Genomic DNA, 18,513 nt, shown 5'->3' with positions numbered 1-18,513 from the left:
ATATACCTTTCTACCCACCGCAACTCCTGGGAATCTATTTTATGGAAATATCCCCAGTGGGTGAGGATACGTGTACAATGTTGCTTGTGTCGACACTGTGTTTGTTGATGAGAACGAGAAATAATGCGAATGCCCATTGCTAAAGGAGTCGTTGAACCTACTGGGCAACAGTCCCCCTCACTGACGAGTCAATAAAGAGAAAGAGGTAAAGCACAGGGGGACAGTTCCCAGTGACACTGCTAAGCTACCAGAGCAAACTGCAAACAAATACCAAACCCAGACCAAAAACAAAAACATATTCTATCAGTTAGAAGCAAGTCGGTAGGTCCAGACCACACTAAAGGGGAGTAGATTAAAGGAGGGGGTGAACCCCACGAGACGGAAAGCGCTGGGAGCCGTGTCCGAGGCTTCCTACCATAGTTTAGGTTTTAATCACATGTTTAATCTGGTGTTTTCCTCACGCACACATTTGAAGACTCTAAAGCCCTACTGTTGCAAAACAAATACAAAGCCGTGAATCTAGTCCTCAAACCTGTATTTTATTTACTGATTTTATTCAAGTATAATACTGCCTGTCCCTTTCTAAGAAATCTTTGCCCTTACCAAAGTTGCAGATTGCTGTTTCATTTAATTATAATTTTGGTAAATTATATTTGAAGTAATTTTTCTGGCAAAAGTCATTCTTAATATTCTTTTTTTTCTTTTAGTATCTATCAGAGAGGGAATGCATCATTTATTCTTGATTTCGCTTTCTCCCTCTCCTAGTTCTCATCCTTTGCTTGACCTGCAATCTAGGAGCTTATCAATTTTGTTGATCACTTCAGCTAATCAGTTTTGGCTTTAAAAATGTCCCTATTCCTTGTCTGTTCCCATTCAATTCTACTCAAATTTTTCTATGTACATTGGGTTTAATTTGCGGTACTTTTTCTGGCTCCTAAGGTGGATTATTGATTTAGAACTTTCCCCCTTTTGCACATAAAAACTTAAAGCTCTAAATTTCCCTCTTAGCACTGCTCTAGAGCTCTTTACCAGCAACTCTGATATATTCTATTTTTAATATTATCAAAAAACTTTTTCTACTTTCCCTTACAATTCCCTATGATCTATAAATTATTTCACAATGTATTATTATTTTCCAGATGTTAACAGCTTCCCTGGAATATAAATTTCTAACAATTTTGTTCTGGTCAGAAATTTCTATTCTTTCAAATATATTGAGACTTATTTAGCTGCCCTGTATATGGTCTATTTTCATAAACAGACCATAATCACTATATTTATGTATAGTGTTCTGCAAATATCAATTGGGTGAAATTACTTTTACGGTATTTTTCAGATCTTCTATGTGTTTACTGATACTTTATCTAGTTTTTGTATCAATTGCTGAGTGTGGTGTTACTACTTTTTTTGTGAGATATAGTTTTCACTGGACCTTATATTCACGCATATTTTGCTAGGTGTGCCAGGACTGCAGGACTCTGACTTATTTTTATCTGAGCCATTTCTTAGAGTTTTTAATGTCACTGGTGACCTTAAGAGAGGACATACCATCCCACAAACCCCAGGAATATGGCACACTTACTGCTTGTTATAAAAGCAGTAGATTCCTCACCTGCACTGCACACCCGTCTCATTCACCTCAGGGTACTCAGCACCAAGGGGAACTGATGCAAGTATGTTGATATTTATGCTTGTGGTGAAAAATAAACTCTTTCTCTGACTCACAAGTGTTGTATTTTCAGCTAACATCTATGGAACAGAAAGTAGCTAATTTACTGTCTTGTAGAGTATACTCAAATCCCAGACCTAATACTCTACTGTGATTGTAGAGTTATTATCTATTTTTCTTTTAATTTGATCAATTCTTGATGAAGTAAGAAGCCACAGTGGATAATCCCATGGGTCAAGGAATGGCAGGTTGCCTCTAGGAACGATTGGAAGGCATTAATATCTGAAGATGCCTCCTGTTGACCACCATTAACATGCTGGGTCCTTAGTCACATGAAGAAATGAACTCTGCCAACAACATGAGTAAGTTGGGAAGCAAATTCTTCCCTAGCAGAGCCTCCACGTGAGAGCTCAGCCCAGAAGACACCTTGGCTGGACCCTTTGAATGCTTGAGCACAGGATTTCCCCAAGCTGTGCCTGATATCCTGACCCAAGGGAACTGCAAAATAATAAATCTATGTAGTTTATGCAGTTAAATTTGTGATAATTTGTTAGCAATGAAATGATTATAGCCTCTGATGATTACCTGTTTCTTTGAGAATGTGTCACATTTTCCTGGTTCTTTGTGTAACAGTAATTTTGGATTGTGCCCTGGATATTGTTGAGTGTTGTGTTGTGGAGACTCTGGTTTCTTTTTTATTCCTTTGAAGAGTGTTGGTATTTCTGACTTGGCAGGTAATTAACTTGATTTGATTTTCAAACTGAAAAGTCTGCCTCACCCACTGCATCTCAAATCTCAGTTTATTATTATTTTTTTTGGTCCTTATGCATGGTTTAGAGACGTGTAGAATTTATCCACAGAGCTTGGGCTTCTCCTTCTCTGGTTCTGTAATTTTCAGGGTTACTTGTCATTTTCCTACAGCAGTAATACCTTGAGTTGTCTTCTGATTTGTTAAACCAGGAAGACCACAAGGTTTCTACTGGACCTCAATGTTTTGTCTTTAGTCCAATACTTGCAAAAACTGGTGACTCAAACCATGTCATTTCCTTCATTCAAGTATTGACTCCCCTCCAAAATTCCTCACCCTTTTTTCATTGTCTTTATCCATAGCCTTCAGGTAGTTGTTTTATGTATTTTCTCCAAAACTGATAGTTGTCATCTGTGGGATTAGGAGTCTTTTAGGAGTTCCCACAAAAGAGAAGCAATCCACCGAGCCTGTAATTTGATCAACAGATCACTGGTGCAAAAATCTTCTAAACATTTCATCTTATTAAAATGTAAGTTACATTAACAATCTAAACCATTCTCTATGTTTATGGACTAGCTAATAACCTGTAACAAAATACATTACTGTGCACTATCAATGGGCTCATAAAGACTTGCTAAAATTGTGGTATATATATATATATATATATATATATATATATATATATATATATATATATAGAGAGAGAGAGAGAGAGAGAGAGAGAGAGAGAGAGACTCATACCATGATGTGTTCCTGTTTTGTTTCTTAAGTATCTTCAGTGAATAAGGATTAATAAAGCCATTTCTTCTGCTTTTGGGCCCTTACTATTTGTTGAACCCATAACATGTGTCTACTGTTCTTCATATATATTCAGAGCATACCTTAAAACAGTTTCTTTGGAACCATTATCCATGTATGCTGTGAATGCATATTAACAGAATACATCTTCATTATATGAGTTCATATTGAATGCATAGCAAAATCTTTAGAAAAATATAGCTACAATAATCAGAAGCTATTTACTTAACCACATTACTTACTAGTCTACCGTTCATTAAATGCTATTTCTAAATTTTGTAGTAGAAATTAATAGAAAAGCCATGTTTCCAGAGGACTACGTGACCAAAGTTAAAAGGGTTTTTTAAATAAGCAGGGTCCTTCCTGCTGATACACCCCGAAGAATGCCGCCCATACAGGTAAAAGAATTAGCATCTTAGGTTGTAATGAACATATTTTCATCGTGCTCCTTGCATAGCTCTTATTTTTAAAGGCCTTGTAATAGCTGCAGAAGTTTGGATAAATTCTCAAAGTCTCCTAATTCTGCAAGATGTATACGAAATTAAATTTATAGCCATTTAACAAACCACATGGCATTATAGTTATTTTTTCATCAACTAAAAGAATCCAGAAATGACCTAATCTCATAATGTGAACAAACCCAACATACCCTCTGGTTTCCTGGTGAATCTTTGAAGATCAACTGGTTGTTGAGAAATTAAAAGCGGAAAAATATGTGAGTTTCTGTGTAATTTTGACACCTTGGATAGTGTACATCCAAGTTGCATGACTTTACATAGCTGAGAAATTCAAGAACTCTAGAAAACTAGAGCATTTTATGACCCATTAGCACAATTAAATCAAATTTTAGAATAGCACAAAAAGAAAGGGTCAGATATCTAAATTCAGTAAGTGTGCTAACATGAGCGTGATACCTAAGACATTTACTCAGGAGATTCCAATTGTTTATACAGTATACCAGTCGCTTCATAATCTGGATAATGTTGCTTCAGCCTATAGTCCCTGGGTTCAGGAATATGCACTTTTATTATTAATATAAAATGCCCAGTGGCAAACGTTTATTTAAGCAAATATAAATAACTGAATCGATTGCACAATAAAACTGTCACAACATTCATAAGAAAGCATTCTCTTAAATGCAAAAGTTTACACTTATAGGGAAGTAGGTTTTCTTCCAACAAGATGATCAGATTAGAATCAAAATTACCAAAATTATCAAAAATATATGTCAGAATGAATATTAAAAGTAGAGACAGAAATTAACAAGGATACCTACTCTCTCCACCTTTACTCAACATAGCATTAGAAGTCCCAGCTCAAGAAATCAGACAAGAAAAAAAGAAAAAAAAAAAAGAAAAGGCCTCAAAAACCAGAAAGGAGTAAGTGAAAGTGCCACAATTTGCAGATAACATATTATATGTAGACAATCCTGAGGACTCCACCAAAAAGTGGTTAGAACTAATCAATAAATTCAGTAAATTTGCAGGGATACAAAAATCTACATATAAAAACATCAGGTGCATTTCCATAGACTAATATTGATCTATTAGAAAAAGAAATTAAGAAAACAATCCCATTTACAATTCCATCAAAAAGAATAAAAAACCTATATATAAATTAACCAAGAAGGTAAAAAAACAGTATACTGAAAACTATATGACACTGATGTTTGCAAACTTAAGTAAATGGAAAGGTATTCTCTGCTTAGGGATTGGGAGAATTAGTAGTTAAAAAGTCCATTGTGCTCTAACCAAACTACCAACTCAACACAATCCCTATCAAACTGCTGATGGCATTTTTCATAGAAGTAGAGCAAAGAATCCTAAAATTTATATGGAACAACAAAAGACCCCAAAGACCCAAAGCATGCAAACTTTAGAAGAACAAAGCCGGAGGCATCACAGGGTTTGATTTTAAACTATACTGCAAAGCTATAATAATCAAAACAGGATTGTATTAGCATAAAAACAGACAAGCCATTCGATGGAAAATAGCCCAGAAATAACCCCACACATATGCAGTCAATTAATTCATGACAAGGAAGCCAAGAATATACAAGGGAGAAAAGACAGACTCTTCAGTAAATGGTCGCGGGAAAACTGGACAGCCACGTGCAGAAGAATGAAACTACCACTACCTAATGCCATGCGGAAAAATTACCTCAAAATGGATTAAAAACTAATGTTAGATTTAAAACCATAAACCTCCTGGAAGAAAACATAGAGGATAAGCTCTTTGACATCCATCTTGGTGATAATTTTTTGGATTTGACAATAAAAGCAAAAATAAAAATAAAAAATGAGACATTAAACTAAAAAGCTTCTGCCCAAAAAGGGAACATCAACAAATTGAAAAAACAACCTGCCAAATGGGGGAAAATATTTGCAAGTCATAACTGATTAGAGACTAATATGCAAAATATATAAAAACTCATTCAATTCAATAGCAAAAAACAAATAATCTAACTAAAAAAATAGGCAGAAGATCTAAATAGACATTTTTACAAAGATAAACAAATGGCCATCAGGTCCACGAGAATGTGCTCAACATCACCGATCACCAGGCAGATGCAAAGCAAAACCACAGCGAGGTGTCACCTCACACTTGTTAGACTGGCGATTTCCAAAAAGACAAAATAATAAAGGAGGCAGAGAAAAAAGAAACCTTGTGCACTCTTGGTGGAAAGGTAATTGGTAACAGCCATTATGGAAAACAGTATGGAGGTTGCTCAAAAACCTGAAAATCGAGCTATCATATAATCCAACAATTCCACTTCTAGTATTTACCCAAAAAAACAAATACAGAATTCAAAAATATATATACACTCTCAGGTTGATTACAGCATTATTTATAATAGCTAAGATATGGAAACAACCTAAGTGTCCGCTGATGGAGGAATGCATAAAGAAAGTGTGATACACATGCACGGATTAGTATTATTTAGCCATGAAAAAAGGAAATCCTCTCATTGCAACAGCATGGATGGGCCTTGCCAGTATTACTCTAAGTGAAATAAGTCATACTGGGAATGGGTGACACATACAGTATGACCTCACCTACATGTGGAATCTAAAAAGCAAAATAAACAAACAGAAAAACCAATTCAGATACAGAGAATGGATTGGTGATTGACATGGGTGGGTATCAGGGGTGGGTGAAATAAGTGAAGGGGATCAAAAGGTACAAACTTCTAATTATTAAGTCATGGAAATATAAATATACAGCATGGTAACTATAGTTTATAATACTGTATTGCATATTTGAAACTTGTTAAGAATAGATCCTAAAAGTTCTCATCACAAGAAAAAAATTGTATATGGTGATGGATATTAACTAGAATTATTGTGGTGATCACTCAGCAATATACACAAATACTGAGCCATGTTGTACACCTGAAACTAATATACGTCAATTATACTTCAGTAAGAAAAAGAGAGAAAATAGGGACACATTAAAAAAAATAGTGTCTACTATTATGGATATATGTAGACATAGTCTTTTTTTATCTGAACTATAGTTTATTCTCTTTCCTATAAGCTAGTTGATTCCACTGCAGTAGGTTTAGAATTCTTTGTTCAAGTGAAGGGCTCCCCAGCACCATGTGCAGTATAGATAGTATCAGGGAAAAGGTTATTTTAAAATTTTTTATTGGTTTGTGGAAACTTCTGTGTTTGGCCTAATCCATGATGTGCTTCCATGGAACCGGAGAGTTTTAAAAAACAGTTTGAGAAACACTGCAAAGGCCATTCAACTCTTAGAGGGAAGAGGCGAGTCTATCTCACAGCTAAGGTGCTTCCTGCATCTGGCGAGGGCCTGGCCCCTGTAGGCACTCTGAAGACTTCCTGAAGACATGAGCACCTTGAAATGTTGTTCCTTTTGGTGACCTCATCTAGTGTTAATGTGGACAAAGCCTTATATATACAAGTAGTGTTGGAATTACTCTGACAATAAAGATATATGTGGTATATGAACTGGAATAGTAAAATAAATTACACGGTACTTTCCAGAAACATAGTGTATGACAAAGATCCTTGGATTGGATGAGTACGGATATGGGGTTCTGTCCAAAGTTCTGCCTTTACCTTGCAAGCCCGTCACTGGGACCTGTGCCAGTGTAACCTCGTCTGTTAAACTACCTGACCAGAATCAGTTAGCTCCTAAGTTCTTTTCAGTGGTAAAATTCATACAGTAGTACCATCTTAAATGCTATGGAGTATTTATTAAATGATGACAAAATAGATATCCTAAATTTTTCTTTCAAGCCATTATACAATTTGGGGCATGGAGGCAATATAGACCCATAAAATAAATGTTCTCAAACATTCACACCTTAGCTGGGTATTACGGACTGTCACACCCTCCATCGCTTCCTCTGAATTTTCATCATTTCACTTGTCATCTTAGCACTTAAGATTTCATTTAATTTCTTTTTTTTAATAGACGTAAATGAATGAAGAATGAAAGCAGAAATGAAGGGTGGAGGCAAATATTTCAATTCCTACAAAAATAGTTAAGTTTCTGCTCTTTATAGAGAATAAAATTCTGAAAAACTAGATCTAGATAAATAGCCTTTGAGAGTAGAAACCCAGTAGGCAAATAAGAATTGAGTAGAGTTGACATTATGTGACAATAGAGTTCATTTCTTGAGAGTAGGAACCATGTTTTCTTATATTTCTTTCAGTCATTTTTTAAGGTTTCCTAAAACTTACTTCAGGATTGGATGAATGTGCTCAGTCAGTAAATGTTGATCAAAAACAATAAAAAGGAAAAAGAAACAGAAAATAAACTTTTGATAGGACGTAAATTAAATATATGTACATCATATAACAATATATAAAGCTTTTATTCATTTAATTCAATTTATTAAATACATAAAGCTACCTGCTATATTCTGGGGATTAAGCTAGATGCAAGAAATTTCAAAATAAGATATGATTCTGCACTAAGTTACTTAATTGTGGTTACTAACCACAAGGTCTCATAAGGGGTCACAAGAGAGAGAAACTATGCAAAATAAAATCTTTATACAAAGAAAACATTGAGGTGTGTCAGAAACATCCACAAATAGAACTGGGTGGCTAAGAAAGAGCACTGCTTCATCCCCCCAATAATTCATCTCCAACCTTATTGTCATTTCCTCTTGGCTCAGTCATCAACCCTACAGGAAGTGGTTTATCACGGCACAATCAGCTTCATTCTATGGGAAGACACCACGCTGTCAAGGAGGAATCTGCTTATGTCCACTACTAGCAAAGGAGCAACAAAAAGGGGGTCTTACTGCTCTTGGTCAACACCACGGATGTACTGACACACTTTTAAAATGAAACTTGAATAGTAAATAATTTGTCAAGATTTTAATAGCCGGCACCGTGAGTTTATGTGTGTGTGGGATGTACAAACATGTGCACCTCTACTACTCAAGCCTTCTCTTCTCCTTGTTTCTATGTCTATTCACGCCAATGATATCTCCCTACAACCAAGCCCTTTTCATCTTTTTCCTCCTTTTTTCCATTTTCTTCTTAAAGAAAAAAAAATGGTAGCACCACCTTGAAAATCTGGCTCCCAAGTGCAAACACTGCCCCTGAGGACTTAAAATCCAGTGGTAGCTGCTGCTGCCGTGTACCGAACCCAGACAGGATGTGGTAAAAGCCACACTTTAATAAATAATAGAAGAAAATAATTAAGGAGAATCAACTACTTCTGCCCGGGGCAGTGGGGGAGATGGTCCAAATCAAAGTAGAGCCCCTGCTTTCCCAAGTTAGGGTGGCATCCTGAACACAGAGCTTATTTTACCGGATGAAACATCTGAAAATAAGTGAAATCATATAATTCGTGCAACTTCACAATTCTCTCTGCCCCGTTTTCTTTTCCCTCACTGAACAGCCAGGGAAGAGCAGTGAGGGCTGGAGGAATGCAAAACGCAAAGTAAAGAAATTCCAAGATCATCTCATAGTAAGTCTGTCATCAAAAAGGATTCTGGGCAAGGATGGTATCAGTTCAAAAACTGACAAAGTCACAATTCTTATTACTAAGTAGATCCACATCTCAGTGAGAAGCTAAGGCAGGAGGGACATAATAATACAAAGCTCCTTAGCTGTTGACTCCAACTAAAAAGAAAAATAATTCCAAGCAGGGCAAAGGCCTGCCCAGCCTCAGTGCGTGTGGTTTGGTCTATTTCCCAGTTACCCCGACTTGACACTGTGACTCCCCAGGCTCCTGCACGCCTGCCTCCAGGTGCTCAGTGAGTCGGCGCAGCTTCCTGCTCGCGCTTCCCACCCCCGTCACACTCCCCTCACTCAGCCTGCGCACGGCCTACATGTGGACAGCTACCCCAGCTTCCCTACTAGTTTCCCTAGTCTGGTTTCTCTCTTTCAATACATTATAGAGACCAGTCACAGATTAAGTCTTCTTGTAACCTTGAATTTTTATTAGCCTCTTTTCTAAAATCTTCTGTTCAGCCACTTCCTGTAAGGTCAAGTTCAAAGCTTTCAATCTGTCATTAAGCCTCTGTGCTCACTCTCCTTATGCATCTTGACCTCACTCTTCTCTGTCCCAGGAGGCGCCTCCCCATTGCTCTGGCCGTCTACGCTCATTCCGGAGTGGTTCTCGGGCTCACGTCATCTCTCTGCAAACAGATTCTTTTCTTTCTCTCCACCTTCCCAAACTCTGACAATCCTACTATTCCCACCAATCACAGTATCATGTGCAGCACTCTTTTCTGAATCATACCTTCTTGGGCAAGATGTGTGTGAACACTGAGGTTTAGAGAAGACCATCAATGGCCACTGGGTTCACTAAATGTTTTCCTGAAGATTTGAGATTCGGAATAATTATCAGACGGGCAGAATTTGAACAAAGAGGAGTTAGTACAACTATTTCCCCTATAAAGAGAAGTTTGAGGAAGTGGTGAAGCCTGAGGGATCTTACTTCAGACCGTCTTGGTTCCAGTTCTGACTGTCACTTACTCTGTGCACCGTGGATCAGCTACTCGATAGGACTGACTCAATTTTCTCATTGCGTGGTTACTTAGTAAATGTAAGTGATGCACAATACTATTAGTAACAAAATCATACCAGTGATATGCTTTGGCAGTACTAACCAGTGGAGGGATTGAAGATATAAAAGTGATGGAATGGATCACAAAGAATAAAGTCCAGGGAGATGAGAAGAGAGGTACAGAGTGATCAGCAGCCAGTGAATGTGGTCATCAGGGGAGCCTCACGCGGCCGCCCTTCCTACCAGACTCTGTGACAACTTCATTTACTCCCATCAGGCTGACACAGACCCAGCAAACTGTAAAGGCAATGAAGATACTGAGAAGACTGGTTATCTAGTTAATATGCATTGGGCAACAAAGTTTTCCTACAGAAATTAATAATCCTCACAAAAATCCTTATAGTTATATATTCTCCCCCCACTTGGAAGATAGGGGCAACAGGATGCTGAGAAATTGAGTTATTTGCTTATTCACGCAGCTAAACATTGGTAGAATGTAACTAATTAGATGGCTCCATATTTCAAACTCTAGCAGAAATGTATCCTGAATCCTAGACTCCAATTTTCAATTTCTGGATGGATGTTTTTCAAACTCAAAATTGAAAATAATGTTCAACATCAAACTTATCATCTTCCTAATTTGTTTTTCTGTCTACTGTGCCCTTTCAAAAAGCAGTGAGGCCTCAAGTTGCTGGATTCAGTAGAAAGCTGGAATGAAGAGACGGAACAGGATCGTAAGGTAGGATACACTGCAAAGGTTTCTCCGTCAAAGGTGAGCTGCCCTAGATGTTTCTGGGTAGGTATATGCATTTGGTGTTTCTCACGTGTGAAAAGCAGTTCTATTAGCTACAGTTCTTAGCTGTTAGTAAGAATGTCCATTCCATACTTAAGTCTCAGGGGCGCTGGAAAAAGGTAAAACGTGGTTCATAACAATTTTGTTAGGATTTAAGAAATCAGAGAAAAGTTAACCTTACCATACATACTGTATGTCTGTATTTCTTTTAGAGCATATGGCTTCCTGGGGACAGGTGAATGCACAGCTCACATCTCTGCTCTCGCTCAGTAAGTAGAAAGTGATGGTAGTGATGTGTACAGATATGAACTTACAATGCTTCTGCAAAGATACACTAGGCGAGACTTGTTAAGATGAACTATTTGGAAAATAATGTAGATTTTATAAGAACAGAATGCTAGAGAATGACTAAGTGAGAGGCAGGGGAAAGAAGATGAGAACAAATGCAGGACTTAGGAAAAAAGAAGTCAGAGATGCTAAAGGGGACGCGGGGGCAATGAAATGTCTCCTCGGCCCCTCCCCGTCTTCTCCCTGCTGAATCCTTCAGGGACTGTCCTCTCCTGCCCCAACTCCGCAGCGTTCTGTTGGGGCTTTCGGTCAGTGTGCACTGCCTATGGTCACAGGGGCGGACATGAGCCTTGGCCCCGGCCATCACGGTAGCCAGAGCTGGTCCTGAGGAGAGTCCTTCCCAGAAATTCATAGCAAGTTACTGGAAAAGAGAAATGATCTTTCCCCATGATTCACAAACTTCAGTGACTCAAGCTGTGAACAGCCTTACTCTCTGCCCAGTGGAGAGCATCCCTTTGTATTAGGAAAGAAAGAGCCTGGAATAAATAAGAGGCTGACAGGAGGGACGGGGAAACGACAAGAATCCTGTTAGTTTAGGAATTCAGTTTGACCCAAGAGTAGGCATATCCCTACTCTTCCCAGTTTCATGAGCCAAAATATTCTCTTTTTGCTAAAGCAAGTTTGAATTGGGTCTTTAGTCACTTGTGACCAAACAGATCATAGTTAATGAAGGAAACAGAAACCAGAGGGGCTGCACATGTGACGGTAAAGTCAAAGAAGTTGAAAAAGAGCTTGAAGACCAAAAAATGATCTTTGGCTTTTAACTTATAATTTTTACCAGTTATCTCGGAAAGGGTAATTTTATTATACTGCTGAGGACAGAAGCTGGTTTGCAAGTGACTTAAACACCACCTAAAACTAGAATAATTTTTGAAACTTTTCTTGATTCCTACCACCCATCCATACAAAGACACTCAAAATAATCTCTAGTTTTTGTTCACAACTAATAAACTAAATTCCCAGTATTACAGTCTATCTAAAGTTAGAAATGAAACAATCATATAAAAAATTAACTTTTGTTCAGTGACTAGGGGAGTAGTTCTTATAAACATATATTCTCCTTTCAGAAGTAAGCTACTTAACATAAAACTGACATAGAACCCCAAAATCACTAAAAGGTACCCTTTCTAATAGATGAAGTAATAGTAAATTAGAAACAAAGAGAAGGGCTCCAGTTGATATTTGTTAAGATTTAGAAAGTACCCTAGATATAAAAGAGAATATAGATAGCACATAAGCTTGAACAATATGGAGACTAGAAATTTTATATAGTATGAGAAACAAGAATACATTAAAGAACATTTGGAGAAACTGTTTTTCTCAGTTGGGATTGTCACGTTGAAGGCCAATCTTCTGCTCTGAGTTCTTTAGCTCCAGGTGGTGGAATTAATCGCTGCTGTGCTCTCTGGGGCAGAGCGGGAATCCCTGTCTCGCTCTTAGGACATTTCTGCTAATTATGACTCAAAAGCAGGCTAATCAGCAAATTTAATAATTTCTTCACATAAAATACTTTCTAGCCTGGATCTAAGTCTAGATTAGTGGGATTGTGACGCTTGTGTTTTGTAAATGAGAGGTCATCATTCCCTTCCCTTGTGTTACTATGATGGGTGACCTTCGTGAGCCAACCTCTTGCTTGGAATAGTAGCGCTCGGCATATTTTTGTTCTCTGGCCATTAGCACCCAGCTTATGTACTTTTAGAGTAGAAAACTCCATTTCAGAGCCAAAGAGCATGATTGTCATTCTTTGTTAGATTTGTTATATACTTTAAGAAATTACAAATTTTGATTGAGTTTTTTGATCTGAACACATACTGTAGCAATGTATTGTTGAAGCAGAAGTTTGCTGGACACAAAAGCATATCTTTAAAGACATACACAGTCCAAATTCTAAATGCTTAATTTTCTAGTAAAACAACAATTAGCTGAATGGGACATGGCGAAAGAATCAAGAGACAAACAACAACCAAAAAAATTCTCTTAACAATTAACCTTGGGAGTCTTACACAATTTCAGTAAATATGTCAGTGATCACCTAAGGACGACTTTCCTTTTTAGCCCTTGTCCAATATTCAGTTGGCAAATAGCACAAGAGACAGGGCGGTAGAGGTGTGCAAAAAGAGGAAAGAGAAACGAGTCAGCACGTAAGGCTCACTCTGCTATATCATTAGAAAAACAGGATCTATTATTCATTTTGAAGCTTAAGAAATTGAGAATAAATTAAAAAGTGTCACTTGCTATTTAAAGACATTTAATACAGATAAAGCAAATTTTATATCAATTTGTATCTCAAAAGCTAAATATTCTCAAAATAAGGTCATTTCAGCACTTGCCAGTAACATAAAATATGACAAAATATTGAAAAATAAATTAGCTTAGAAAAACACCAAACATTGTTCATATATGCCTATCTACATAATGTGAAACTAGTTCAATCAAACAAATTGTTAATGCCAAATAGCCTTACAGAATTGTATAAATCTATTTTGTACTAACCTTGAAAGATCTCCAAGGCAAACTGCTGGGTGAAAAAAGACGTGGACTATCACCATGTATGTGGAAATGTAAGTGCCTAGAAAATGTAATGGATGAAATGCTTCCAAGCTATTAACTGTGTTTCTGTGGATGCATCAGGGTAAGTGATGAGAAAAAAGGAGGTGGGATGAAAAAGGAACTTTCCTGGTTTACTTTGTATTTTTTTTTTCATTGTATTAAATCTTTCACACTGAAAATTTATTCTCTTATGATTTCGGTAATTATAATTTTTAACCAGTTTCAAACTTTAGCCACATAATTATCTCCTTATATATTATCTATAGATATATACTTGTATGGTAGTTTATTTTTATAAAGATTCTAACATTTTATAAAATTTAGTTCCCCCAGGAAATATGCAGTTAAGTAAATGGCTTTTAAAATTTCATTATAAGCTATGTCTGCTAAATATTTTATTACTCCAAGTGCCCAGTAAAACGTTCTATACATAGTGAAGATCACGGATTGACTAGCAAGAATTAAATGCAATAAAGTAACTAAGGAACGTGTTTTGGTACAACTTACTTTTCAGAAATAAATAGGTTGTTGTGTTTCAAAAAAAACTGTCTTCTTGAAGAGGCTTTTTAAATGAAACAACAAAAAAACTGTTAGAAATTTTCAGTTTATTTAATTTTACAATTCAGAGAAGCTCCTGCATTCATTCCTTTATGTAAACAATAATTTTTGAGCACTTATCCTGAGCCAAGCCTGGTTGAAGGCACTGGAGAGTCACTGATGAACAAGACTATGTGTCTGCTGTCGTGGACACACACACACACAGATCAAACACCCAAAGAGTGAAGATCGAGAAGCCAAGAGACAAGGCAACATGATGGCATGATGAGCCACCTCCTCGGGTAGGCTTCATCCGAACCATCCTGGGCCCAGCTATGAAGCAAGATAGAGCTCAGAATTATGCAACTATGGCATAGTGGCCACTCAAAATTGGGGCCCTGCATGCCAGTAGCCTCCCCATTATGCTCAGTATATAGAAGGCACACATCCCTGGCCTCTGACTGAACTGCTCACTCAACACAGGTGACCACTGACCTTCAGGGAGAGCAAAGCAGGCCACAAGCAGATGCATATCCACCCCACGGTTCCCTGAACTCGTGGAATCTCTGCCCTGTAAACCGTTTGCTGGGTCAGTGGTATAAATCAGGGGGAAAGAAAACATAAGCGGAGTCCCTGTTGTTACCAGTTTTTAAACTTGGATCAGCATTATGCTCTCTTTTAAACTTTCTCTTTAAATTTTAAAGATATTTATTAGCTAAGATCATTCAAGGTTGAGAGGGTCCAGACCACACTGGTTTTTCTGGTCTCTAATAATATTTTTGTAAATGAAGGGAAAAGCAGGAGTACAAAGATTTTGATGTATTTAAAATATTCATATGTAAAAAATTAACCCTGTTATCACACACATAAATCTCATGGGAATTTTGAAATAAAAATGTCAGAACTCTAAGTTTGATGGCTTTCATTCACACTGACCTTCACCTTTCAAGTTAGGTTCAAAAAAATATCGGAAGCACATGAATCTTCATTCCATGTATCAGGCTTATGCATTTCACTTGATATTCTCCTTAACAATAGTTTTGCAAAATATTCAGAAATGCTCCATATATTGCTATGTCTTACAGCCATCCTTCATGAAAGGGAAGGACATAAGTTTCAGCTGCACTAAGGAAACTCTACAAGTCCCAGTATTCTCAAGAAATGAACAGATACTGTACTGTACTCTTTAGCGGACAGGTTTCCAGTGCAAAACCATGAACTACAAGCCCCTTGGAAACGTTCTAAAAATACAGATTACCAGACATTGTCCACAGGGATACTAATTCAAAAGGTTAAGATGAAGTCCAGGCAATTCTCTCTTTTAAAAACTCTTTATTAGTTGTAATAAAAGAACAGGTTGGCTACCACAGCCTTCAACTAAAACTTTTCAGTAGCGTTACTTAGGCTGGGCTTTTTGTTCTATTAACTTTCTGGTCTTGTTTTCCCAAGCATAGATCTTTTGTTACATAGTGACAAAAATTAATTCAATTTCCTTTTTGTTTTTTTTACATTTTTTAAAGTTGAAATATTCCAATTAAAAAGAAAGTCGAAGCCATATGATTCCTCAAAATAATAATGTATATAAATAATTTACTTAACATGTTACTTTTAAAACTCAGAAACACAACAGTGGCACCAATTTGCAAAAAGCAATATTACTCTGGCAGAAAAAAGAAAGAAAATTTGCCATCTGTGACATGATGGACCTAGAGGGTATTATGCTAAATGAAGCCAGCCGGACAAAGGCAAATACCATATGATTTCACTTACATGTGGAATCTAAAAAACAAAACACATGAACAAAACAAACAAAACAGAAACAGTCGCCCCCGCGCCGCACATTAATGGCGGCCCCTTGGCGCACTTGTCAACCGAGCCTGCCAACACCCCGACTCCCGCAGCCGACAATGAAGCAAGGGCGTGTCTACACTGTCCTCGAGGTTCCGAGAATTCGGGCCTCTTGTTTAGGGGCCCGGAGTGGGGGTGCGGCTCCAGGCCCTGCAGGGGACAATCAAGCAATGCCGCCACCACCCTCTGCGGGCCCCCGAGGCACTCCAGGCGGAGGCCCCCAAACTGCCTCTCCCAGTCCACTGCGTGCCAAGTGTTTTCCTGACCGACACTGCCGTTAATCTACACGACTTCCCCATTTCACAGAAACCACCATTGAGCCCCGAAGAGTTTAAACCAGAGAAGAAGCGTCTCCCACACTATCTCTGCGCTGCCTCCGGCCCCACTGCCAAGCCCCAGACCCAGCGCACGAGGGGCGCCGGCTGCCCCGGGGCGCGCAGGCCTGCAGCGCCCGATCCCGGCCCCGCCAGCTGGCCAACCGAGGCCCGCACCTACCTCCCTCGGGCGGACAAGCGTTGCAGCCGCCGCCCACGGCCACGAGGATCCAGAGAAGTTGGCAGAGGCTCGCGGCCCGGTGCTCCAGGGTGCAGAGCGGGCGGGCCCCCCGAGGGTGCCGGGGAGCGGCAAGCAGAGCGCGGGGGCCGCGCGGGGCCGCTGGAACGATCCCGGGGCGTTGGGGCGCGTGCCAGGGGCGCGAGAGCTGGAGCCCGTCAGCGAGCTGGAGCAGCGGCAGCGCAGGGCGTGCAGGCGTTGGGTCCGGGACGGAACGGAGCAGAGCTGGGCTGGGCTGGAGCCGGCGGCGGGGGCGGGGCTGCGGCAGGGCGGGCGCTCACGTGACCGCTCCCCGGGGGCCGTCCCGGCTCCTGCAGCTGCCACTCAGGTCTGGGCTCCAGCGCGAACGCTGGAGCTGAGTCCGCGGCGTCCCAGCCAGCCAACACTGGCGTGGGATCCAACGCGTGGCAGGCCTAGCTAGCGCTTACCCGCCAACGGGGCGCCCTCCCAGTGGGTAATTCGAGAAGGGGCTGCTAACTCCTTCCTCTGCCACCCCACCTTCCATTCTCGTCTACTGCCTACCTAGTTCAGGTATTGGAGTCCTTTCCAAAATTACTAGTAATCAATCTCATTGTTTGTATGAGTCTCCATGCGTAACCTTAAAATATATTTATCGGAAATTGCTTGGCTTTTGTGTGTGTGTGTGAGTTCTGCTTTGTAAAAACTTAGGCCCTTAAGACAATTCCAATTATTTGTGTAATTATTTAAGATCGCCTCTAGGCGTTACTTAACCTGTCTTGTACATTGCTGGATTCTGAACTAGCACAAGGCCTGGAACATAGTAAATGCTTAATAAATACCTGTGTAATGAAGGAATAAATATGAAAAGGTATAAAGAAAAGGTAATAAACTAATGATAATGACTGTGAAAAAAAAAAGAAGAACAAATGAGGCCTAAAGTCAGCAGAAGGAGGGACATAATAAAGATCAGAGAAGAAATAAACAAAATTGAGAAGAATAAAACAATAGCAAAAATCAATGAAACCAAGAGCTGGTTCTTTGAGAAAATAAAGGAAATAGATAAGCCTCTAGCCAAACTTATTAAGAGAAAAAGAGAATCACAAATCAACATAATCAGAAATGAGAATGGAAAAATCACGATAGACTCCACAGAAATACAAAGAATTATTAAAGACTACTATGAAAACCTATATGCCAACAAGCTGGAAAACCTAGAAGAAATGGACAACTTCCTAGAAAAATACAACCTTCCAAGACTGACCAAGGAAGAAACACAAAAGTTAAACAAACCAATTACCAGCAACGAAATTAAAATGGTAATCAAACAACTACCCAAGAACAAAACCCCCAGGCCGGACGGATTTACCTCGGAATTTTATCAGACACACAGAGAAGACATAATACCCATTCTCCTTAAAGTGTTCCAAAAAATAGAAGAGGAGGGAATACTCCCAAACTCATTCTATGAAGCTAACATCACCCTAATACCAAAACCAGGCAAAGACCCCACCAAAAAAGAAAATTACAGACCAATATCCCTGATGAATGTAGATGCAAAAATACTCAATAAAATATTAGCAAACCAAATTCAAAAATATATCAAAAGGATCATACACCATGACCAAGTGGGATTCATCCCAGGGATGCAAGGGTGGTACAACACTTGAAAATCCATCAACATCATCCACCACATCAACAAAAAGAAAGACAAAA

The 18,513-nt window shown here is 38.8% G+C and overlaps 1 protein-coding gene across 1 annotated transcript in view; it reads right to left on the bottom strand.

The window, feature by feature from the left end:
* The window catches only part of LOC140847148 (uncharacterized), a 37,536-nt gene extending 20,192 nt beyond the window's left edge, over positions 1 to 17,344 (bottom strand). The window contains exons 1-2 of the mRNA XM_073226398.1: positions 17,338 to 17,344; positions 16,783 to 17,115 (exon numbers count right to left, since the gene is read on the bottom strand). Coding sequence (XP_073082499.1) covers positions 16,783 to 17,115; positions 17,338 to 17,344 — 340 coding nt within the window. The remainder of the gene's footprint in view (positions 1 to 16,782; positions 17,116 to 17,337) is intronic.
* Positions 17,345 to 18,513: the final 1,169 nt, after the last annotated feature.

The sequence above is a fragment of the Manis javanica genome, chromosome 17 (assembly GCF_040802235.1).
Source record: "Manis javanica isolate MJ-LG chromosome 17, MJ_LKY, whole genome shotgun sequence".
NCBI lineage: Eukaryota > Metazoa > Chordata > Mammalia > Pholidota > Manidae > Manis > Manis javanica.
The sequence above is the reverse complement of the archived record's forward strand: the minus strand, read 5'-3'. Positions and strand labels throughout refer to the sequence as shown.